The sequence below is a fragment of the Eumetopias jubatus genome, unplaced genomic scaffold, assembly GCF_037043125.1.
Source record: "Eumetopias jubatus isolate StellerSeaLion01/CBP00866 unplaced genomic scaffold, mEumJub1_p1.0 scaffold_4, whole genome shotgun sequence".
Classification (NCBI taxonomy): domain Eukaryota; kingdom Metazoa; phylum Chordata; class Mammalia; order Carnivora; family Otariidae; genus Eumetopias; species Eumetopias jubatus.
Genome location: NW_028274810.1, coordinates 95,729,994 through 95,753,316, shown reverse-complemented (window position 1 = coordinate 95,753,316; position 23,323 = coordinate 95,729,994). Strand labels below are relative to the sequence as shown.

Genomic DNA, 23,323 nt, shown 5'->3' with positions numbered 1-23,323 from the left:
TGATCTTGGTGTCCTGGGATCGAGCCCCGCATCGGGCTCCGCGCTCAGCAGTGAGTCTGCTTCTCCCTCTCCCTCTGTCTGTTGCTCCCCCTGCTTGTGCTCTCTCTCTCCCTGTCAAATAAATAATCTTAAAAAAAAATGAGTAGTTGTTTTTAAAAAGCACACAGAGAGCTCAGAAATGTGTAAAATAAAAAGTAAGGGGCCTCTGTTCTCTGTCTCCTCAGCTCCAATTTGGCTGTCCTTAAACAAGGTAAATAAGTGGATTTTATTTTATTTATTTTTTAAGATTTTGTTTGAGAGAGGGAGAGATCATGAGCCGGGGGAGGGGCAAGCAGACTCCCCGCTGAGTGGGGAGCCCGACAACGCAGGGCTCCATCCCAGGACCCTGGGATCATGACCTGAGCCAAAGGCAGACACTTAATAGACTGAGCCTCTCAGGTGCCCCTGGATTTTGATAAAGTAACCATCCAGGGAATGAATGTTCCTGGGTCAGGACAACAACTTCCCCTCACCTGGGTCTCCTGCCCAGCACAGACGTGCTGCCCCATCAGCTTAGGCCCTGAGTGAGGTTCTGTTTCCAGCCAGGGACCCCGAGCAGGGGTCTCCTGGTCGGGGTCTGCTCACACTGACGAAGGGGCTGTAGCTGTGTTGTTCAGCCTAGCCTGTGGGTGTGGCTGAAGAGACTGGCAAGGGTGGTGGGCACCGCCCCCCCCCCCCCCCCCCCGCTTTTCCCATCCCTGAGATCGGTTAGGTCGGCCAGCTCATTAAAAATTCGCTAGGGCAGCTGATTTCTAGAGAGGTCCTTGTATTTATATATATGTAGGAAGTATATTAACCATTGGGTTTCAATAGTTTTGTGCTCTCTGACTTCATGGAAAAACCCTTGAGTTTAAAAGTCTTAAGAGTGGGGGGCGCCTGGGTGGCTCAGTTGGTTAAGCGACTGCCTTCGGCTCAGGTGATGATCCTGGAGTCCCGGGATCAAGTCCCGGGATCGAGTCCCGCATCGGGCTCCCTGCTCAGCGGGGAGTCTGCTTCTCCCTCTGACCCTCCCCCCTCTCATGTGCTCTCTTTCTCTCATTCTCACTCTCTCAAAATAAATAATAAATCTTTAAAAAAAAAAAAGTCTTAAGAGTGGGGCGCCTGGGTGGCTCAGTGGTTAAGTGTCTGCCTTTAGCTCAGGTCATGATCCCGGGGTCCTGGGATCGAGCCCCGCATCGGGCTCCCTGCTCCATGGGGAGCCTGCTTCTCCCTCTCCCTCTGCCTGCCACTCCCCTTGCCTGTGCTAGCTCTCTCTCTGTCAAAAATAAATAAAAACTTAATAAATAAATAAATAAATAAATAAATAAATAAATAAAAGCCTTAAGAGTTCTGAAACCCCCCAGTGACCTGAGTCACTGGGGCAGCACGCTAAAGAAAACAATACCTATGCACACATTTTATAAACTGAAGTGCTATGGGTCAGGATTGCTTCTCCTCGCTTCCTCTCCCCCAGCCTTTGTCCTAATGTTGGCAGTAACTAGTCTGAGCTCCTTTCCTCTCTCACAGAATAGAGGCTTTCCACTGAGGGACACCAGGGACCCGAAGGCCCCCAACCAGGAAGCACAGGAGCGTGCACCTGACCCTATCCTATGGGTGATCCCACCCAGGTCCAGCATGAGATACTAGGAGAGAAGCCGTAACTGTCTTTTCAGAGGCCTGCCCATTCAATTTTAGGACATGGTTTTCCTTTTACAACGTTAGGTTTCTGTTTGAAGCCTTGTGACACTGTGGGTCCATCCATCTGTGCCATCTGGCCCTGGCCCCTCTCTTTCTCTGTGGCTTGGCTCTAGCATGAGGCCTGTCCAGACTGAAAGCCCTGTTTGACGACTGGGGGCGGGGCACAAACTCACCTGCACCTGGGCTTGGACAGAAGCAGGTGGCGCTCTGGCGGCAGCAAGCCCCCCCCCCCCCCCCCCCCGCCCAACACACACCGTGGGGTGGGCTGTCGCTGTGTCTCTAGGCGCTCTGCGGTACAGTTAACTCTCGAGTTCAGTCGGAGCAGTGGTGATTCCTGCGGGTCCCCCTCAGAGCTCATCCAGCTGGAGCCCACTGTGACAAGAAGTCGCCAGCAAAACTGAAAATCTGCTGCTAGCTGAAAAACATGCTTGGTCTGAAAGCTAACGTAGAGTGGTCAAGGCAGGTTGGAACGTGGGGGACGCCTGGGTGGCTCAGTCGTTAAGCGTCTGCCTTTGGCTCAGGTCATGGTCCCAGGGTCCTGGGATCGAGCCCCACATCGGGCTCCCAACTCAGCGGGAAGCCTGCTTCTCCCTCTCCCACTCCCCCTGCTTGTGTCCCCTCTCTCGCTGTGCCTCTCTCTGTCAAATAAATAAATAAAACAAATAAAAAATTTAAAAAAAAAAAGGTTGGAACGTGGAAAGAAAGGAGTGGTGTTTGGAGCGTTAATGTTGTGGGAAGAAGGCTGGCACTTGGAGGTACCATGGGGCTCTCGGGTGGGCCGATCTCCCCGCTTGAGTCTCTGGTGCTCACCTCGGGCATCGGGATGCACTACCCTGGCAAGAGTATGATGCCGCTGAAGCTGGCGGTGCCCTTAGGTCCAAGGAGCACCGTGGGGCTCTTCTCCCGGTGGCCTGGCTGAGAAACCATGAAACAGGTGTCTGAGCTTGGGACCTGCAGTGCAGGGGGGGCAACCACATCTGGGCGCATGGCTCTCCTCCAGGGGAGTCTGAACGAGGCATCAGGGCTGGTTGGTGCGTGTGAACTTTCCTTTCCAGCCCTGTCCTTATGGCTGCTCGCTTAAGGCGGGAACATCCTAGAACTTCCCTTTGAGGCAGGAGAATAAGGAGAGTTTCTGGGAGAGTCCCTTTGGCTGGAGCTGAAAGTTCAGGTCCTTGGTCTGTTGGTTATTGTGACCATCCAGGGTCCCGAGAGCGCTTCCTCCATCTTGCTCACAAAGCAGCTGGTCCTGCCACACAACCATTCTCCCCCTGGTTTATGTATTTGTAATTTATCGTTTCCCCCTTTTCTTGAGTGCTTTAGAAGCATTATAGAAACATAAGGAAAGGGGCACCTGGCTGGCTCAGTTGGTTAAGCGTCCAACTCTTGATTTCAGCTCCAGGCATGATCTCAGGGTCGTGAAATCGAGCCTGGCACCAGGCTGTGCACTAGGTGTGGAGTCAGCTTGAGATTCTCTCCTTCTGCCCCTCCCTGACACTCATGCATGCACGCTCTCTCTCTCAAAAAAACATAAGGAAGTATGAGGGGCACCTGGCTGACTCAGTCACAGGAGATGCAACTCTTGATCTTGGGGTCATGAGCTTGAGCCCCATGTTGGGTATAGAGATTACTTAGATAAAGAAGGGAGGGAGGGAGGGAGGGAGTGCTGGTGTCCTAGAATCGCCTCTCCTCCCTGGATAACTGTGCTTAAGGGTTGGAATTAACAGATTCTAAGAAACCCAGTAATATATGAGAACAAGGAAGGGACTAGTGTAACCTTGAAATCCACAAAAATCTCCGAAGTTAATTTTAGTAAGTAGCCAACCTCTGTTCACACTTTCTCCCTAGGTTCTTTATTTTGGGTGTTACAGACTACCGAGGCATGAAAAGGCCAAGTGCACGAGACGTAGCAGGGTAATAATACCAGAGGAGTCCCTACATTGAGTTTCTTCAGCACCTGCTGGTTACACACATTTCCTGAGTCAGGCTCACAACACACTTGCAGGATAGGCCATGAACCCGATCTAATACCTGAGTGAAATGAGGTTTGGAGAAGGAACTTGCCCCGGATTCTGATGCTCATTAGGAACAGAGCTGGATTTGAACCACGTCGCTGGCTGTTGCTCTTTTCATTTCTCTGGGTCTTTTCCATCCCCATGATGTTTGTCTGGAAACTGTAACAGATAATTCATCCTCTCGGGTCAGTCTCGTCAGCCAGGCCTCCTTAAAACCACGTGTTCATTGGACAAATATCTGCTGAGTGATGGTGATGTGCTGGACGCTCTTCCAGTCACTAGGAACCAGCAGTGAACAGAACCCCCCGAGTCCCTACCCCCTGCGGCTGGTACTCTGGGAGAGAAGACAGTCAACACATCACAACGGGATAGATGTCCACCCAGCTGTCCCCCGTGTCTGCTGATGGCCCGTATGAGTGTGTCATCCATGGAGTTGTTGTCATGCTTCCTGACCCTGTATTTACCTTGTTAGCCTCTGTCTGGCTGTATTGCACGGACCATGGGGGTGGAAGCAGGGGTCCCCCCAGTGTCCTCAAAACCTAATATTTTGATTTAGACAGTGACCTGATGACATTTCCCATGGCAACAAAATGGCTGTCGGGTGAGGGGTGCATTCGTGAGATCATGTTGCAGATACAGCTGAGGAGAGGGGAAGTGAAAGCTGAATGCAGAACCAGTGAGGCTCCCCGGGCTCTGAAAGACTGACTGAAAGAGGCTTTGAAAACCTCCCTTCTTCCTGCCAGTGCCACACACACCGCTGAACACGGAGCACTGAGAAAGCAGGGCCTGCCTCACCTCCATCCCAGGGGTAAAAGTGTGGCCTAGAGTCGTGGGTGCTGCCTGTTCTTTCAGGCCATTGGTTGGCTTCTAGGGCTCTGGTGTTTGCCCAGCCACCTCCTAGCAGAGACTCCTGCCGTTTTCATCCCCACTTTGAAAGGAGTCCTCTGTCCCCCCATGAGAGGTCAAGCCCTGTGCCGTGTTCAGAGGCAGGACAATCGCAGGACCTTGGGGCTGGGACACTCCTTCTTCGGGAAGGAGAGGCACTTAACTGCTCTTGGAAACCATATTCCATCAAATTGCCCAAAAGATCTGTGCCCAACTAGGCCTGTCCCCTTCTATCACTGTTCCAACACCCCAAAGAAAGCACACACACAAAAAATGAAATCCATGGATAATTCAAGTACCTGCTTTTTTTAGCTTTTTCTCCCTCCCCACCCCCCCATATCTTTCCGCAGGGCTGCCAAAACAGCAGAGAGCGTGCCAACTCTCCAGCAAAGGGGCTAATGAGTAACGATTTGGGCGGTGGGAAAGAAAGCCGTTATAATTGGGTGTATTTAGTAGCAAATAAATGGTTAAGAAGCATTGATTTCACTCACGTTGCTTAAGAAGCAATGCAGACTCGTGGTAAACAAACAGCACACCCTGCATGGTGACTCTGCATATGGGGCCGGTCAGCCCTAGGATGCCACCCAGCCTGGGCACGAGCCTTTCCCGGGCAGGGGAATTGACAGATGGACAGTGTTTTTCGTGCCTACCAAGAAACCAGGCTGATCATTTCTGAGCTGCAGGATCTCTGGTTCTTATGTAGCAGTGATCTCTGGTTCTGTAATCTACAGTAACTGATTGTCCTCAGGAATGCCATACTTTTCAGGCTAAGGTGGGGTGGGATCTCGGGTTAGGGATTTTAAAATTAGGAGAGTTAAGTCATGGGGCGCCTGGGTGGCTCCGTTGGTTAAGCATCCACGACTCTTGATCTCAGCTCAGGTCTTGATCTCAGGGTCGTGAGTTCAAGCCCCACGTTGGGCTCCACACTGGGTGTGGAGCCTACTTAAAAAATAAGAAGAAAATAAAATAAAATTAGGAGAGTAAGTCAGAAACACTTGAGGTGCCTGGGGTTGCTGGAGCGGCAGGCGCGCAGCGGGCCAAAGCCTCTGTCAACACGCTAATGTTGTCTAGGAAGGAGGTAACTAGGACGCCCCTCACATTGTCCCCACACCCCAGGTCCCCTTCTGCAGAGCCCTGGAAATGGCCCAAGGCCCTCCTCAGTAAGACGTGGGGAGGAGCACTTCCCAGATGGTTACAGCAGGTACCCCAGCCGGGGATGGAAGCAGAAGGGCCTCCAGGAACAGCCACTTCCATGGTGTCTGAGCACACCGGGGCCAAAACAGTGCTGTCAGGTGCAAGGACAGCCGCACAAAGACAGGAGGGGCAGGGAGTGTCTTCACCTCCCCGGGCCCCAGTCTCCCTGCCAGCAAAGTAAGGATCAGATCATGTTTCTGATCTTCAGCACATTCAGTAGTCAGACTTTCTTTCTTTTTTTTCTTATTTTCATTTTCATTCTAATTTTTTAAAAAAGATTTTATTTATTTATTTGGCAGAGAGCACAAGCAGGGGGAGCGGCAGGCCGAGGGAGAAGCAGGCTCCCCGCGGAGCAGAGGCCTGACCCGGGACTCCATCCCAGGGCCCTGGGATCATGACGTGATCCAAAGGCAGATACTAAACTGACTGAGCCACCCAGACGTCCCCTTTTCCTTTTTTTTAGTCAAACTTGCATTCACTGATAGCCTCGCTCTGACTCCCCCCAACAATGGGGGAGACCCCAGAAAACTCCGCTTTGTAACTAGGCGATTTCTAGGGCCCCTTCTGCTCTTAGATTCTGAAAGTCTTCCAGCTGGCCAGTCCCAGGCTTATCTTCTTCTTCTTCTTTCTTTTTAAGATTTTATTTATTTATCTGACAGAGACACAGCGAGAGAGGGAACACAAGCAGGGGGAGCGGGAGAGGGAGAAGCAGGCTTCCCGCCGAGCAGGGAGCCCGATGTGGGGCTCGATCCCGGGACTCCAGGATCATGACCTGAGCCGAAGGCAGACGCTTAACGACTGAGCCCCCCAGGCGCCCCCCAGGCTTATCTTCAATTCCAGTGGAGCTTCTCTGCAGAGATGCTGTTGGCCCAGGCCTTCTAGTCCTTGGGTCAGACATTATTATTCTTAAGAAGTTTTGCTAAGACTTAAAAGTCCCCGGTTGGCCTGCCTTGTTTGTGTGTTTGCTTACTTGTTTATTTTGCAGGGGATGGATGATGAGCACTGGCCTCAAATCCACGAGTCTGTGCCAGAAGCCAATGCACAATGCTAGTGCAAGATCCGGGTGGGGGCCTGTTTTGGTGGGCTCCCTGAGGGGATCTGGGTAGTTCTAACCACACCGACTCTTCTCCAGCGGTCTCTGCTATGGATGAGCCATCGTGGGGTCCCCCTCCCCGGGGAGTTCAGGCATCAAGGTTTAGGGACATCCCAACCCCAAAGGTAGGTGATAAATGGTAGCACATGGCTTGACCTCTGCCTCTCCTCCGAGTTTCTGCCTTGGAACGAAGAGCGAACGTCCATGAGGCCCACAGGGCCAGTTCGACCCCACAGGACTCACACTATGAATAGAATTCCAAAGGCCAGGCAGGCACACAAGGCTCGTCCCTCACCCAGAGCGCACCTGCAGCAGCAGGGGCAGTGGGGAGAGGCAGCTTAGGGAACCGGTGGCCCTGCGGGGGCCATGCCACTCAGGATGGCTCTGAGTTTGAGTTGAGCTCTTGCATCCAGGGCCATTGTGGATTTCATCTCTAAAAGAGGTGATTTGAGGGCAGGTGGCAGTCCACCCTTCATTCCATGGGGTTTCCCTGCCTTTGGATTTCCACCTCCTGGACCTGGAGTGCGAGGCTGTTCTAAACATTCTGTGGTCTAAATATACCTGGTCTGCAGGGAGCCGGTCGCTCCCACTTGCTAGGTCTGCGTGCTCTGTGTGCCAAGCAGGGAGGGAGCCCCCAGTGGTCAGGCAGTTTGCCACCCTGTGGCTGGCCCGCCCTGCGGACCCCCTTACCGTTGTTGGGGCAGGTATTTTTATCCCGCTCTGTAAATATAAGGGTGGGGACCCTCCCGCTGCCCTGCCCAGTACAGCCCGTGAACAGGTAGCAGTTAAGAGTCCAGGCCTCCCGTCTGTTTGCTGGGCAGCATCACAGCACCCTTGAGGTTGACTGACCAGGGAGAAAGAAGGAAGGGCCCCAGTGACGGTCTTTATTTTCCTCTGGCCATTTATAATCTTTCATAGCCACCTTTGAGTTAACCTATTAGGGACCAGTTCTGGAAGGATTTCTCGGTACCAACCACAGAACTAGAAATTGTCTCTTGGTTATGGGTCTGTAAGGGAGAGAGAAGACAAAAGAGGGCTGGCTGCAGCTCGGAGTGGAGAGTGGGACTAACCCTAATTAAAATGTCCTGAGTCAGGCCTTTCTTGGCTTGCTGGAGTGTGCCACCCACGTTTCCCAGCAGCCACGGGGTCTGGCGTGGCTTCGTGGTGGCCAGTCTTCCCAGGGTGCTGGGCCTGCCTGCCGTCCTCCTGGCTTTGAGGGGGTGAGTGGGCTGAGCCCAGCACTCCCCAGCACTGGTGCCTGAGTACACCCCAAGAATCAGGAGTGGGGAAAGGCGAGTAGCTTAGCCGACCCAGGGTGTGGTCTGGGAACATGCCTGCCTTAAAGGACTTTAGGGAGACCGTGGCTTTAAAAAAATTACTTTAAATCTTAATCCCTCTCTTCATTCTCAGCTGACCTTGCTTGTTTTTATTTATTTGTTATTTTTTTAATATCTTTTTTTTAAAGATTTCATTTACTTACTCATTTGACAGAGAGATCGAGAGAGAGCACAAGTAGGCAGAGAGAGAGGGAGAAGCAGGCTCCTCGCTGAGCAGGGAGCCTGACGTGGGGCTCGATCCCAGGACTCCGAGACCATGACCCAAGCCGAAGGCAGAAGCCTAACCGACTGAGCCACCCAGGCGCCCCTTTATTATTTTTTTTAATTTAAATTTTAGTTAGTTAACATACAGTGCGATACTGGTTTCAGGAGTAGAATTCAGCGATTCATCACTTACATACACCCCGCAGTGCTCATCACAAGTGCCCTCCTTAATGCCCTTCAGCCATCTAGCTCCTCCCCCACCCACCTCCCTCCAGCAACCCTCAGTTTGTTCTCTATTTTTAAGGACCTTGCTTATTTTAAAATTTCCTTCTGATGAGAATAGTTCATCCTACCGCCTTTGAGCACACCTGCCCACCTGCATCTGGGCGCCCATCCCTGCCACCCTCCCCTGGGGCAGTGGGTGCCATCCTGTCTTTCCTGTTCAAGGACTCGACTCCTTCACTCCACTCCCATTTTCTTGCCACTCTTGACAGAACTGGACAAAGGAGTTTTCTGTATTAATGTCTCTGCTCCCTCCCTCCTTCCTCCCCTCCCTCCCTCCTCCCCTCCCCTCCCTCCCTCCTCCCTCCCTCCTCCCCTCCCTCCCTCCCTCCCTCCTTCCCTCCTCGTCCTCTTTCCCCCTCTCCAACTAATCGTAGGTGGTAAGGTGAACTGAAGTCCCATGCACAGCTCTTATATCAGGGACTGTCTGTGTCAACCGTAGCCCTCTTATTTTTGAAGCAGATCCCAGACATCCATACATTTTTCAGTAAACATTGCTCAAAGGTGAGGATTCTTTTCTCACATAACCTAATACCACTATTACACCTTAAAAAAGTTTTTTAATTTATTGATTTGAGAGAGAGAGAGAGAGAGCATGCACGTGCAAGCAGTGGAAGGAGCAGAGGGGGAGGGAGGGGGAAAGAGCCCCAAGCGGAATCTGCCCTGAGCATGGGGCTTAAGGTCATGACCCAGAGATCATGACCCTAGCTGAAACCAAGAGTCATGCTCATCCTGCTGAGCCACTCAAGCACCCCACTCACGTTGCCTTGATCGGGATTCCCAGCACCTTCCTTTTTGTGGGAATATGACCCCGATGAAGGGATCATTCCTGGGGCACCTGGCTGGATCAGTTGGAGGAGCATGTGCTCTTGATCTCAGGGTTGTGAGTTTGAGCCCCACGTTGGGTGTGGAGATCAGTTAAGAATTAAAAAAAGAAGAAGGGATCATTCCTTCCCTTTGGACACTTTCTTCACTTGGCTTCTGGAGCACACACTGTCTGGATTTTCTACCCGCCTCTTCAGCTGTACCTTCTCAGTCTAAAGCAGTGATTCTCAGCCCAGACTGGGCATTAGAATTATCTGGAGAGTGTTTTTTAAAAATGCTGGTCCCTGGGCTCCACTTCCAGAGTTTCTGCTTTAATTGATCTCAGAAGGCACCTGGGCATGATTATTTTCCTTCTATCCCAAGTGGTTCTGCTATGCAGACTGGGTGAGGACCCCCGGTCTCACATTGGTGTGCCCGGGCTCAGTGCTCAGGTGCTGTGCTTCCTGTACTCCCAGGGTTGACCTCGTCCGATTCCACAGCTTTAAATACCTCTCCCTGAGCTCCAGACCCATTTATAGGGCTGTCTCCTTGACATCTCCATTTAGATGTCTGACGGGTGTTTTGAACTTAACTGTCCAGAGCAGAATTCCACCTGACCTGCAAATGGCACAACCCCCCCCCCCCCCCGCAGTTGCTCAGATGGAAAAGCTTAGAATCATCCTGGCACCCTCCTTGCTTGCATACCCCACATCTCATCCATAAATAAATCCCTGGGGCACCACCTTCACGTGAGATCTTGAACCTGACCCTTTCCCACTTCTACCACTACAGCCAGCTCCAAGCCTCACTGTCCATCCGCACTGGTGATAGCCTCCCAGCCAGTCTCCCTGCCCCTACCGTGGCTTCCCACAGTCTGTGTATACACGACACAGAAGCTAGAGCAGCCTCATAGCATGTGTATTGAACTATGATAATTCCCTGTTCTCAACCTCCCCATAATTTCCCATCAAACTGGAAATGAAATATGAAGTCCTTATTATGGCCTGCACGACGCACATGATGTGGCCCTTGGCTGCCCTCCGACCTCATCTCATACCACTCACATCATCGCTTCCTGAGCTCCAGTCACACCTGTCTCCTTACTGTTGCCCCTGCCTCAGGACCTTTGTACCTACTGTCCCTCTAATGAGAGTAACTCTTCCCCCAGATACCTCAACAGTCATTTCCTCAGCGAGATCTTCTCAGACCCCATATTTATAACAGATTACCTGTACCCTGTGTTTTTTAAATAACATTTTTACTCCTGAACGTGATATTATGTATATGCACATAGTTCTCTCCATCTGCCACCAGGAGGTAAGTTTTACAAGGGTAAGAACTTCTGTGTGAGATTAGTATCTGGGGAAGAACGAAGGGGAGTAAATCGGAGGGGGAGACGAACCATTAGAGACGATGGACTCTGAAAAACAAACAGGGTTCTAGAGGGGAGGGGGGTGGGGGGACGGGTCAGCCTGGTGATGGGTATTAAAGAGGGCACGTTCTGCGTGGAGCACTGGGTGTCATGCACAAACAATGAATCACGGAACACTACATCAAGAACTAATGATGTAATGTATGGTGATGAACATAACAATAAAAAATTATTTAAAAAAAGATTAGTATCTGGTAGGGGCGCCTGGGTAGTTCAGTCGTTAAGCGTCTGCCTTCGGCTCCGGTCATGATCCCAGGGTCCTGGGATCGAGCCCCGCATTGGGCTCCCTGCTCAGCAGGAAGCCTGCTTCTCCCTCTTCCCCTCCCCCTGCTTGTGTTCGCTCTCTCGCTGTGTCTCTCTCTGTCAAATAAATAAATAAAATCTTAAAAAAAAGATTAATATCTGATATACATATAGTAGTTGCGCAGTAGATATTTGTTGAAATATATGAATCTTCAAGGCTTGAGCCTCCCCTCTGGCCACTGCTGAACTGAGCTTTGGGCAAGAGACACCTCTCAACCCAACCTGCCAAGGTGTGCACTCCTTTCCACCTCTACTCAAGGCTCTAGACCAAAGCTCAGCAAGTTTTTTTGGTAAAGGGCCAGATAACATTTTAGGTTCCATGGGCCGTATAGTCTCTCTTGTGTCTTACTCAGTGCTGCCATCATAGTGCAAAAGCAGCTGTAAGTAAGTGCTCCAGGTTGGCTCAGTTGGAAGAGTATGTGACTCTTGATCTCTTGGGGATATGAGTTCAAGCCCTACGTTGGGTGTAGAGATTACTTAAAAAAAAAAAAAAAGGGCGGCTGTAGATAATACAGAAATACATGACATGCCTGTGTTCCAATGAAACTTTATTTACAAAAATAGGCAGACCCACTGGCCATAGTTTGCTGGCCCCTGCTCTGACATTTTCCACCTTTCCCCCAAACCTACACAGACAGAAAGGAAATACTCAAAACTATTTGGGAATCTGATCAGCAGGATGAATTTCTCCCCAGAAGTGGGAAAAGTCTCCTCCTGGAGCAACTGTGGCTTGTGTTAACCAGACAATATACTTCCTCACCACTGGGAAGGTGCCAGTGTGGGGCAGAGGGATGGCGAGGGTCAGAGGCAAGCTTTCTTCTCAAACAGAAGTTGCCCTGGCATTTCTTCTTGGCCCATCTTCCAAGAAGAAGAGCTGCTGCGCAAGACGCTGAGCTCATTTCTACCCCGTGGTGAAAAAGGTTAGTTCTGTGGCTTGAAAAAGAGACCTCACTTCTCTTTCTTGGGTTCTCCTGCAGCAATTAGATCAGAGCATGACATTATATACACATTATTCATTCGGGGATCTTGAGCCCAGGTGGAAAGACCTGGATTGAGAGTCTGGCCCTGCCACTTACTAGCTCTGTGACCTACTTTATGCAATTGCTGTGGTGATTACCCAGTGTTGGTAAAGTGTGTCATCGTCCTTTTGATAAAACCAGTGTAAATAGTATCTGAGCCCTCACAGCAGCCTATAGGGAGGATACCATCACTAAGCCCATTTCACAGATGGGGATGCTGAGTTTAGAGAGGTGAAATCACTTGCCCGGTGTCACACGGTGAGTCAGCAGCAGAGCCCACGTTCAAATCCAAGTTGTCTGACGCCGGAATCCATACTCTTCTCCACTCTGTGCTTCCTGGTGCCTGGAATAAGCAGTCACTTAATGATGGTGTCAAACCCTGGTGTGAGTTCCAGCAACAGGTGTCACACGTAACTGAAGAGTCCTAGGCTGGTAACTGTGCTTCCAGGCTGGCTTGTGTTCATTATCCTCATTCCCTACATTCTGTTGCCCCAGAGCCCTTGTTTGTGCGATGTTTGCTTCCCTTCCACTCCCCAGTTCTTTCAGAGCCTGCTGATCTTACTGGTGCGGTGAGTGGCTACCAGCTGTGGCCTCTCCACGGTAAAGGGAAGAATATACCCCTGCTGTTTACCTTTATGTCCGCGCTTGGCTGACCCAACCCCCCAAGTATGAGCTCAAGCTGTGGACACAACTCCTAAAGTTCTTCCAGCACTGGTTCTTCCTCCTCCTCCTCTGAGGAACCATGCTGGGCTGCAGCACTGATTCGAGAACACCTAGTCCCCTGAGATCATGGCAAATCTTTATCAACCTGCTGTAAGAAGGTGTTTAAAGAGTAGGCTTTGGAGCCCCCGCTAGCGAACCAGTGAACAGAATGGTAGTTCTCGAGAGCAGGGCACTTCCTTATATCTTATTTGCACGTGCTGTTAGGTTTAGCCAAGTGCTATGTTATTGGTTTGACTAAGAATATGGGTTTGGGGCGCCTGGGTGGCTCAGCCGGTTGAGCATTGGACTCTTGATTTTGGCTCAGGTCTTGATCTTGGGGTCATGGGATCGAGTCCCGTGTCAGGCTCTGCGCTCAGTGGGTTGTCTGCTTGTGATTCTCTCTCCCTCTGCCCCTCCCCCCATTCACAGTCTCTCTCTCTCTCTCTCAAATAAATAAATCTTTTTTTTAAAAGATTTTTATTTATTTATTTGAGAGCAAGCAGGGGCCAGGCAGGGGGCAGAGGGAGAGGGAGAAACAGGCTCCCTGCTCAGCGGGGCTCGATCTCAGGACCCTGGGATCATGACCTGAGCTGAAGGCAGACGCTTAACCAATTGAGCTACACAGGTGTCCCTAAATAAAGAAAGCTTTAAAAAAATAAAAAATATGGTTCATTATTCTTTATAAGCTTGGCTAATATTTATTGAGTGCTGGCTGCTTACCAGGTTGTATGGTAAGCCTTTTGCATGCTTTATATCATTCCATCCCCCAAACTAGCACCATCCAATAGAATTTCCACAAGGAGGGAAATGTTCTATATCTGCACTGTCCAGTTCAGTAGCCACGCACCACATGGGGCTGTGGAACTTCTGAAATGTAGCTAGTGCCACCGAAGAACTGAATTGTTAATTGTGTCTAATTTTAATTAATTTAAATGTAACTAGTCCCGTGAAGCTAGCTACTGGCTGCTATACTGGACAGCTCAGCTCTCTCCCATTTTACAGATGAGCAAAAATGAGAGTTTAGACGGTTGAGCAGTTTGCCAAAGGTACTCGGCTCCATCGTAGCACAGCCGAGCTTTGGACCCCCGCTTCCTGCCCCCAGCCCCCACTCTTTGCCACCGTGTTACACGCCTTTTCTGTTGTACTTTCTGCAGGAGTGGTTTTGTGGTTGTCAGACTGTTCCCGAAATCATAGTATAAGGGTGTGTATGCAGCCCACCTTGCAGTCAATGTGCGAGACCTACGTAAAGAAGGCTGTGAAACTTGCCCAATGATAGAAAAGAAGACCTGCATAAATGGGGGAAAATTCCACGTCCCTGGATGGGAAGACTTACAAAGATACGGTTTCTCCCCACCAAATCATCCCTAGACTCAGTATAATTCTACTCCAAATTTGATTCTAAAAGATTATGCCAGAATAGTCAAAACAGTTTTGAAAAAGAATAGTTGGAGGGTGGGGTGGACTTGTTCTGCCCATATGAAAATGATGAATAAGAAAATAATTAAAAATCAGAGACTGGGAATGCCTGGGTGGCTCAGTCGGCTAAGTGTCTGCCCTCAGCTCAGGTCAGATCCCGGGGTCCTGGGGTCAAGCCCTGCATCAGGCTCCTTGCTCAGTGGGGAGCCTGCTTCTCCCTCTGCCTGCCGCTCCCCTGCTCATGCTCTCTCTCTCTCTCTCTGACAAATAAATAAATAAAATCTTTTTAAAAATAATAAAAATTAGAGACTGGCCCAGGAATAGGCAATGGGCTGATTAAAATAATCTGGACAGGTGGCATATGAAATCACAAATCAGTATGGGACCGTTAATAAATGTGGGAATGAGTTCTCCATCCAGAAAGTAATAAGGCTCAATCCTTACCTCATGCCACATATAAAGTAAAGGTCTAAACGCAAAAAAGGAAACCAAAAAAGTCCGAAAGCTATAGAGGGAAAGAAGTAATTTTGTAGTATTAGACTGGGGAAAACAGGAAACGGTGAAGGGCAAGGTTGACAGATTTGACTACCTAAAACGTAGAAGTTTCTCAATAGGATAAAAAACACCATAAGGAAAACTTAAAGGTCAGTTGACATGGGGCAAAAATAATAATTCAAAGCAACACACAGGATTAAATCCTCCACCAACAAAGAGATATGACAGACTATCAGGAAAAAGGCGAGCAGACAGAACATCGAGCAGATTGAACAGGTCGTTCACAGGAAAAGAAATAGAAATGGTAGGAATGGCTAATAAGAATGTTCAGCCGGGGGGCACCTGGGGGGCTCAATCCTTAAGTGTCTGCCTTCGGCTCAGGTCATGATCCCGGGGTCCTGGGATCGAGCCCCGCATCGGGCTCCCTGCTCGGCGGGGAGTCTGCTTTTCCCTCTCCCACTCCCCCCTGTTTGTGTTCCCTCCCTCGCTGTGTCGCTCTCTGTCAAATAAATAAAATCTTTAAAAAAAAAAGTTCAGCTGGGGGCGCCTGGGTGGCTCAGTCGGTTGAGCATCTGCCTTCAGCTCAGGTCATGATCCTGGGGTCCTGGGATCGGGTCCCTGCATTGGGCTCCCTGCTCAGCGGGGAGTCTGCTTCTCCCCCCTCCCCTCCCCCTGCTCTCTCTCTCTTTCTGTCTCTCATAAATAAATAAAATCTTAAAAAAAAAAAAAAAGAATGCTCAGCTGCACTAGTGTTGAGAGAAATCCAATTTAGAATGATCAGGTACCGGGGGAACCTGGCTGGTGCAGTTGGAGGAGCATGCGACTCTTGATCTCGGGGTTGTAAGTTCCCAGCCCCACGTTAGGCGTAGAGAGTACTTAAAATAAAATCTTAAAAAAAACAAAAAAAAACAAAAAAACCCCCAAACAATTAGGTACTGTTTTTCCCCAGTTGGACTGCCAAGAATTAGGCTAATTATGTCCAGGGTTAGCCGGCACCGTGGGAGTGCAAATCAAGGTCTGCGGGTCCGTTGTAAGCACTCACCGTTCAGAAATACCCACACAGGGATCCACGGATGTTCACTGTGGTATCGTGTGGCATCAAAGAAGTAGAGACAGTGGCCATTAGCTGACAATGTCCTATTTCAGCGTGCAGTGTGGACTGAGAAAATGCAGTCGCTCGGTATGTGATGGTACAGAAATAGACGCTTTGTACATTGTTAAGAAAAAGCACGTTTGGGAACAATGAGTATAGCATGACCCGGTTTCACATTTTAAAAAAATTTTTTAAGTCTGCGTATGCAGGAAGCGTATTGGGAGGACACACACACACACCTGAGCTGTTGACAGTGGGGAACAGGGGGCCAGGAGGCCTTTATCCTTTATACACACTTCTGTCTTACTTGAGTTTTTATGGTGAGCAAATGTTGTTTTTGGATTAACGGTTGTAAAGGTCTCTTGACCCGAGAAAGGAGTCTGAGTCCCAGCTCTGGCTCCCCTTCACTTAAGCTGACACTCACCGTGAAGAACTTCACTTCTACTGGTTTTAGCCCCCTTCTCTGTTTAAATAAAATAAACAAAATCTTAAAGCTTTTCCGTGTCTCTCCAGTGTTGTGGTGGGTGTGGCTACTTTTATAATCAAGAAAATGGGTGAACGTCCATTTTGCTTTCTTAATGAGGGAGTTTGCCAGATCTCAAAAGATCCTGCCAGCTCTGTCATCTAAGACTCTCCGATCTCAGAAGAAGAAGAAAAGGCCGGACACCCGTGTGGTGGTTCTCAGTACTGAAGGGAGCGAGACAAGCTTCCAGCCATCACTGGGTGGGAGTTGGGTGGCTGGCATAGGCTCGTTGCTTTCTTTCGGTTCTGGGAACCTTCCTCCCGGGCCTGTTTTGCGCGCCTCTCAGGAGGGAGGGCAACCCCGCAGGACTGGGGTCTGTCCCTGGCCAGCAGGGCTGCGGGGCTTACCCTGGGCCACAGGGAAGAGAGGCTATTTTTGTTGTGGGCGCTGAATGGTTGGCCGCTCGCCAGGAGCGCGTGCTTGTTGGTGTGGTTGATGTAGCTTGCTGCTGCCGTCTCAACCACTGCCTCCAGAAAACACTTGAGAACACATTTGTCCCGTGCCACGCTTAAACCTGAGATGAGTGTTCTTCTTGTCTGTCTGTCCCCCGTCTGGCCATTAGAAGGGCAACAGCGGGCCGGAATATGGCTAAACGAGGTTTGAAAGACTTGTCTCCTAGGGCTTTACTTGAAAAGGGCCCTGCTTTCTAAGCTTTAACTAACCAGAGAAAGCTGCCCTCACCTTCTTCAGCCCGTGCTCAGCCCATGCTCAGCCCTGCAGTTCCTCTCGCCTGCTGCCCCCTTCCTTTGATCTGCCCAGCCTGGAAACAAGCGTCCTTCTTGGTGTAGGGCTGGACATGAGCCTGGCCTGGACCCCAACCCATGCCCAACCTTGTCCGTGTCCTCGGGCAAATCCAGGGCCCCACGTCAGCCTCTGGAGCCAGGGCCCCAGTCCATCAGCCCTTAGTTTGTGCAGGGGAGCTGCTCCAAGCAGGGGATGTTGTACAACTCCGGAGCAGGGGACATTTATACAGATAATACCTCATGTAGTGCCCCTGGGGGGTGTGGCTCCGCTGCCCTGACTCGAAGCCCAGGACCACCTGAGACCTACACACGGACGGTGGGTCCCTCCCAGCATCAAGCTGTCACTGTGCAGAGCATGCACTGGGTGCCTCTCGGGGCCTGGGCTCTGAGGATGCAGCTTTGCCCTCTGGAGCCTGCGGGGTAAGCAGCGGGTGGTCACCACGGATTTATCATTTGACTGGTTTGCTTTCTTTTCTTTTTTGTTAAGATTTTATTTTTAAGTCACCTCTACATCCAGCGTGGGGCTCGAACCTACAACCCCGAGATCAAGCGTCGTGCGCTCCACCGAGGGGGCCAGCCGGGCGCCCCTTGACTGGTGTCTCAGCTATCTCCTATAGCCTTCCTCTTTATCTGTTTCTCATTTCGGGTGCGTCCCTTTTCCTTTCAGTTGCAGAGCTACTTTGCTGCGTGTGAGGATGAGACCCCCGCCATCCGGAACCATGACAAGGTCCTGCAGCGTCTGTGTGAGCACCTGGACCACGCCCTGCTGTACGGGTAAGGTGGAGGTGGTCTCTGGAGAAGACCCCAGGGCGCCGCCTGGCCCGGCCCAGCCCGCGAGGAGCCTCCAGAGAGAAGTCCCCCGCCGTGCCTGCCTTTTATTTCTGCTTTCTCTTGGCAGAAAGAGATTTGCCTCACTCAGGTAGACTGCAGGCTGCCTGTAGCTGGCCCATAAATGGCCTCTGAGCAGGCATGAACGGCTGTGGGAAGAAATAGCGGCAGATGAGCCGCTGGGTGAAGGTGCAGTGGTTGCCTGTGGGCCTTGCGGGGAGCCCATCGCCTTCAGCCTGGAGCTCATTAGCGACACGAAGGCTGCTGGGCCGGCTGACTGCAGCTTCCCAGGGTGGCCCCGTTTAGGTCATGGCATCTCCTGTCCTGTTTTCTCAGACTGCAAGACCTCTCATCTGGCTACTGGGTGCTCGTGGTGCATTTCACCCGGAGAGAGGCCATCAAACAGATCGAGGTGCTGCAGCACGTGGCCACCAACCTGGGGCGCAGTGAGTAGCACCAGGACGATGCTGCGGGGGGCCCAGGGCTCAGGTGTGGCCTCAGGGTCAGCCCTGGGAGGCTGATCCCCTTGTGCTGTCCCGCGGCAGAGGGGCATTCAGGTGCCGCCGCCCTGCGCCTGACAGTTCGTTGGAGCATCGAGGGTGGGGGGAAGGAGAGTGAGGTGCTGAGGAGAAACTGACTCCTATCAGATCCCAGCCCGAGCCCAGAATGGGGAGCCTGGCTTCTCTCCCTGAGCCAGGACCGGTGTTAGCCGGCAGGATCGGGGCCCAGTCCTTCGGCTCCTCAACCCACCTGGAGTTTGGTCTGAGTTCCCTGGGCTGCCATCAGCTAGGGCCTGACTAGAAAACCACAGGTTTCAGGGGTTCCAGCCCTCCCAAAGAGAGGAGGCTATCAGAGCACTTGGCCCCCTTAGCTACTCTTGCTGTCCTTCCTGCCCTCACTTGGCCCAAAGAGCCAGCCCCCTGACAGACCTTCCTTCCAGTTACTCCCCCGCTCTGTTTGCAGGTAGGGCCTGGCTATACCTGGCACTCAACGAGAACTCCCTGGAGAGCTACCTGCGGCTGTTCCAGGAGAACCTGGGTCTGCTGCATAAATACTACGTCAAGTGAGTGTCCAGAACAGTCTGTCTCATGCAGCCCCGGAGCTCCCCTTGAACCTCGTCCCAAAGACTCTTGCCACATGCAGACACCGCGGTGTGCCATGTCAGAGGCCTAGCCTGGCATGGCATGCCGAGGACACGTCAGTGGTGGCCAAAGGGCCCTCAGCACCTTGCCTCTGATGGCCCTGCCAGGAGTACGGGCGTTCCCACGGCTCTGCCTCTGCCCGATCCTCCACGCAGGAGTCAGACCTTTCTAGAACGCTCAGCCTCAGCTGGGCTGCCGCAGGAACAAAGTATCTGTGGTGCCAAGAGCTAGATGAGCCTTATGCTGCAGGCCCCATGACTGAAGACAGTGGCTGGGAAGAGCTGCGAGGCTCCACAGCCGGAGGAAAATGCTGCAAAGGGTGGGGGAGGGCGGCCCCAAGCTGGGCGCCCTCCAAGCACTTCGACACAGCCAGCTTGCCGGTGAGCAAGGGGCCAAGCCACTAACCGTCGTCCCTCCTCGTGCCTCGCAGGAATGCCCTGGTCTGCAGCCACGATCACCTGACTCTCTTCCTGACCTTGGTGTCTGGGCTGGAGTTCATTCGATTCGACCTGGATCTAGTGAGACCCCCTGGCTCTCGCCGCTGCTGGGGGTGGCAGGGTGGGCGGGCTGGACGTGCGGTTTCCCTCTTCTGGTCCCTCTCAGGGAGCCTGTTGGGTGTGACTGAGCCTGAGCAACACCTTGTTTGTTCAGGGTCAGAACAGTGGAACTGGATGGAAGGGGGTGATCCTCTCTTGGTTTATCTAAGCCAAATGCCTAGTGCAGGTGACTCCTCCCTGCCCCTCTGTCCAAACTGGGGGAAAAGCCACATTGCCTGGAGTATTTAGTGCTAATGTACTCTCCTCTGTGTTTAGGGCGTGAATGTTTGAGAAAGACAAGGCACATTCATCCCTGTGCCTCTTGGGACCCTAGAAGTGTCCTCAGCTCCTTGCTCCCCGGTCTCCCTCACTGTCATGCACTAGAGAAACAGGACGCGGGCCCAGGAAGGGCTGAGGAGGGTCCAGAGCGTCCCTCGGACTCGGGTGCCTCGGCACGCCGCTGCCCCGTCCAGTCCCGGCACCTTCCCAGGTCCCTGCGCCAGCAGCACGGACCGTCTACGGAAAAGCGGTCAAAACTGGAGAAAATGAGCCGCCCTTGTGGTTGAGGAGGTCAAGGAGGGGCTGCAGGCAGAGCTGGGATCTGCCATCTCTGTCTGCTTCGAGTCCAGAGCTTTAAGAGCCACAGCCATTCCCATGACTCCTTTTAGCAGCTTATTTCTGAATTTCGTGCTGTTAGCCCACCGATTTCCCAAAGGAGAGCTAGCAGGGGAGGCCGGTCGGAGGCAGGTCTGCGCCGGGCCCCCGAGGCTCCCGCAGCCGAGCCGGCTCTTTGTGCTCTCATCTCAGGACGCTCCATACTTAGACTTGGCCCCCTACATGCCCGACTACTACAAACCTCAGTACCTGCTGGACTTCGAAGACCGCCTCCCCAGCTCCGTGCAAGGCTCGGACAGCCTGTCCCTCAACTCCTTCAACTCCGTCACCTCCACCAACCTGGAGTGGGATGACAGCGCCATTGCCCCATCCAGTGAGGGTAAGCGCCCCGGGCGGCAGGGAGCCCTGCCTCCGCCTTGGCACTCGTGGTGACAACCCTCTGGGCTCCTTGCCGTCTGATGGGGGAGACTGGAAGTTCAACAGGGCCGACCATTTCCCAGATCCTCACTCATTTTCTCAGCATCTCCGTGGTGGGTAACACACAGATTCTGGGGACAAAAAGCCAAAATGAGATCATACGAATGTTAGACCCTTTTCCCGAAGGCTAGAGCCCTAATGCCCAGGGCGGGGGTGGGCGGGGTGGTTTTCTAGGTGAGGAGGAAGCTCTTCCTGCCACTACAGGGGTGAGTGCGGCCTGCTTGGGGAGGTCGTCCTACTCTGATTCCAGGCAGAAAGAGGCTGAGCAGCCCCTGGAAGGACAAGAGAGAGCCAGATGGGTCCAAAGATGAGGGGAAACTTGTCCCCATTTCTCTTGAGCCCATCGGGTTTCGGAGTCCCTCCTGCACTTGCTAGTGTGTTAGCGCTGATTGCACCCACTGCATCCAAGACTGAAAAAGGCTGTCATCACGTCTGTAGGTCATTCTGTCGTCTGGATCCAACAACTGATGGGAACAGCCTGGTTTCTTTCAAACCTTAAGCTTCTGTGTTCATCTGTAAAGCTGGCTGTTTCTCCACCTTCGTTCATCCCATGTGGGAAAGGAGAGCTCTTCATTTACTGTACCCCGCCTCACCTCCAGGAAGCGGGCACCCCAAGCACAAGTTCAGTCCCCGGGGCCCCCTGGAAGTGCATTAGCATTGAGGTCCTGGCCTTCCTCTTTATTCGTGTCCGCTCTAGCCTTGTGAGCAACACTTGGCATTGCTCCTTGTACAAGTGGAAGGTGGCAGCTCAGTCTCCTTGGATTGGGCTCCTGGGCTGCCTCCAAGAAGTCAGGGGCAGGGCCCTGAAGGGGCAAGCCAGGCCGCCCGGGGGCGGAGGTGTCCCCTTGAGCTCCCTTTACCTCCGATGCTGGGTTCAGAGGGAAGGAAGGCAAGGGATGGTGAAGGTTAGGTACGTTCTTCTCAGCCAGAACCAGGTCCTGGGGTTGGAAAGGATTGTCCTCAAGGATCTTTCCAGCTGGTCAGAGGCTCCTGGGCCAGCACAGGAGCTGAGAAGCATAGTAAGTTCCCTGAGGCTATTAGAGAAAATGCAGAAAGTTTAACTTTTTCCTCTCTTGTTTTCTCCCCATGTCTCCCACCCTGCCGACCCCACCCTCCCTGTCCTTCCACGACCTGTTTCTAATCTTCAGTTTTGTCCCTCGTTTTTATAGATTATGATTTTGGAGATGTGTTTCCAGCAGTGCCGTCTGTACCCAGCACAGACTGGGAAGGTGGGACAGAGTCCGCTGCTACCCTCTTTTCCGGTTTTGCTGTGTCTCCATGCCAAGCTTGCTGCATGATTTGAAATCAGCTCATTATTTATAATAATGTCAGTGATCATAATAAAGCCAAGTTTGGTGTTCTAATAGATGGAATTCTGCGGTAGGAGAACTTGACCTCTAGCTCTAGGCAAACCCCCTTCTCCTAGTGCAGGACTTCTGCCTTTATGCAGTGGCCTCGTGGAGTCACCAAGTGACCACGTTTCAGGGACCCGTGGGTCACCCTCCCCGATTCCGATGCCAGTGGAAGCACCAGATTGTGCGTAGGGAACCGCCAGCTCGTGGGGCGCTAGTGGCCTGATCCAGCGAGCAGAGGCTTGTTCTGGAAAGCGTGGGTTGAACCTGTGGATCATAAGCTCCTTTAGGTCAGATGTGCTCTTGTGTCAGAAGCGTCAGGGAGTAAAGGCAGAGGGCTCAATTCCTCCAGTCCAGTCTCGGTGGCTTCCTCTCTGGTATCGTGGAAAGAGCCTGAGGGCCCGATGGTCAAAGCGGCCCAGGTACACCTGAAACTTCCTACAGGGAGATTCTCTTTGAGGTTTTAAGGCAGATTAAAATATAATCTGTCCACCCTCCCACCTGTCCACTAGGCGGCAGCCGTGCTTGGGCATTCTCCTGCCCAGGACTCCACTTCTAGGCTTCTGGAAACCCATGGGGTTCTCACCCTCATTCCTGTGGTTACTTAAAGCACATGGCATTGTTTCTGAGAGGGTTAATGCTTCCTCCTTAGATCTGGGGCCATACCCACCCCCGCCCAACCCCTAATTAAAGAGCCTCCTGCCCTGGGGTCCTCTTCTGCCCGGGGCTGGGCCGGGTGGGGCTGGGAGCCAGCCCCCGAGGGAGGAGGTGCTGACTGCTCACCCGGGCAGGAGGCTTAGGTGCCCTTTCCACTGCTCCAGAGCTGGTCCCTTTGTTATTAGCGCCAGGATCTCTGAGTAATGGATGACAGATGATCTTTTTCCAAGTAACATATGAATAGCTTAGTTTGAGGGAAATAAGACAGGGCTTTGGGGAAAATTAATGATGTCATCTGGCCAAGAGAGTAGCCCTCAAGAGTGCCACAGGTTAGTTAAGATGAGCTCGAAATCCAGAATTCCATCGTAACTTCATTTATCCTCTCAACCTCTCTTCTTGCAGTGCACATGCTGGGCATTGATTTTTTTTTCCCCCTCTGATTCTAACCACTAACCCCCTCCTG

At 52.0% G+C, this 23,323-nt stretch overlaps 1 protein-coding gene across 2 annotated transcripts in view; it reads left to right on the top strand.

Moving 5' to 3' along the window:
* PLEKHM2 (pleckstrin homology and RUN domain containing M2) overlaps positions 1-23,323 on the top strand; it is a 38,930-nt gene that overhangs the window by 5,484 nt on the left and 10,123 nt on the right. The window contains exons 2-7 of one of the 2 annotated variants that reach the window (XM_028108232.2): positions 17,921-18,027; positions 18,418-18,527; positions 19,045-19,144; positions 19,654-19,741; positions 20,567-20,753; positions 22,021-22,080. In XM_028108232.2, the coding sequence (XP_027964033.1) occupies positions 17,921-18,027; positions 18,418-18,527; positions 19,045-19,144; positions 19,654-19,741; positions 20,567-20,753; positions 22,021-22,080 (652 nt within the window). The remainder of the gene's footprint in view (positions 1-17,920; positions 18,028-18,417; positions 18,528-19,044; positions 19,145-19,653; positions 19,742-20,566; positions 20,754-22,020; positions 22,081-23,323) is intronic. The other variant, XM_028108233.2, reaches the window with a different exon arrangement.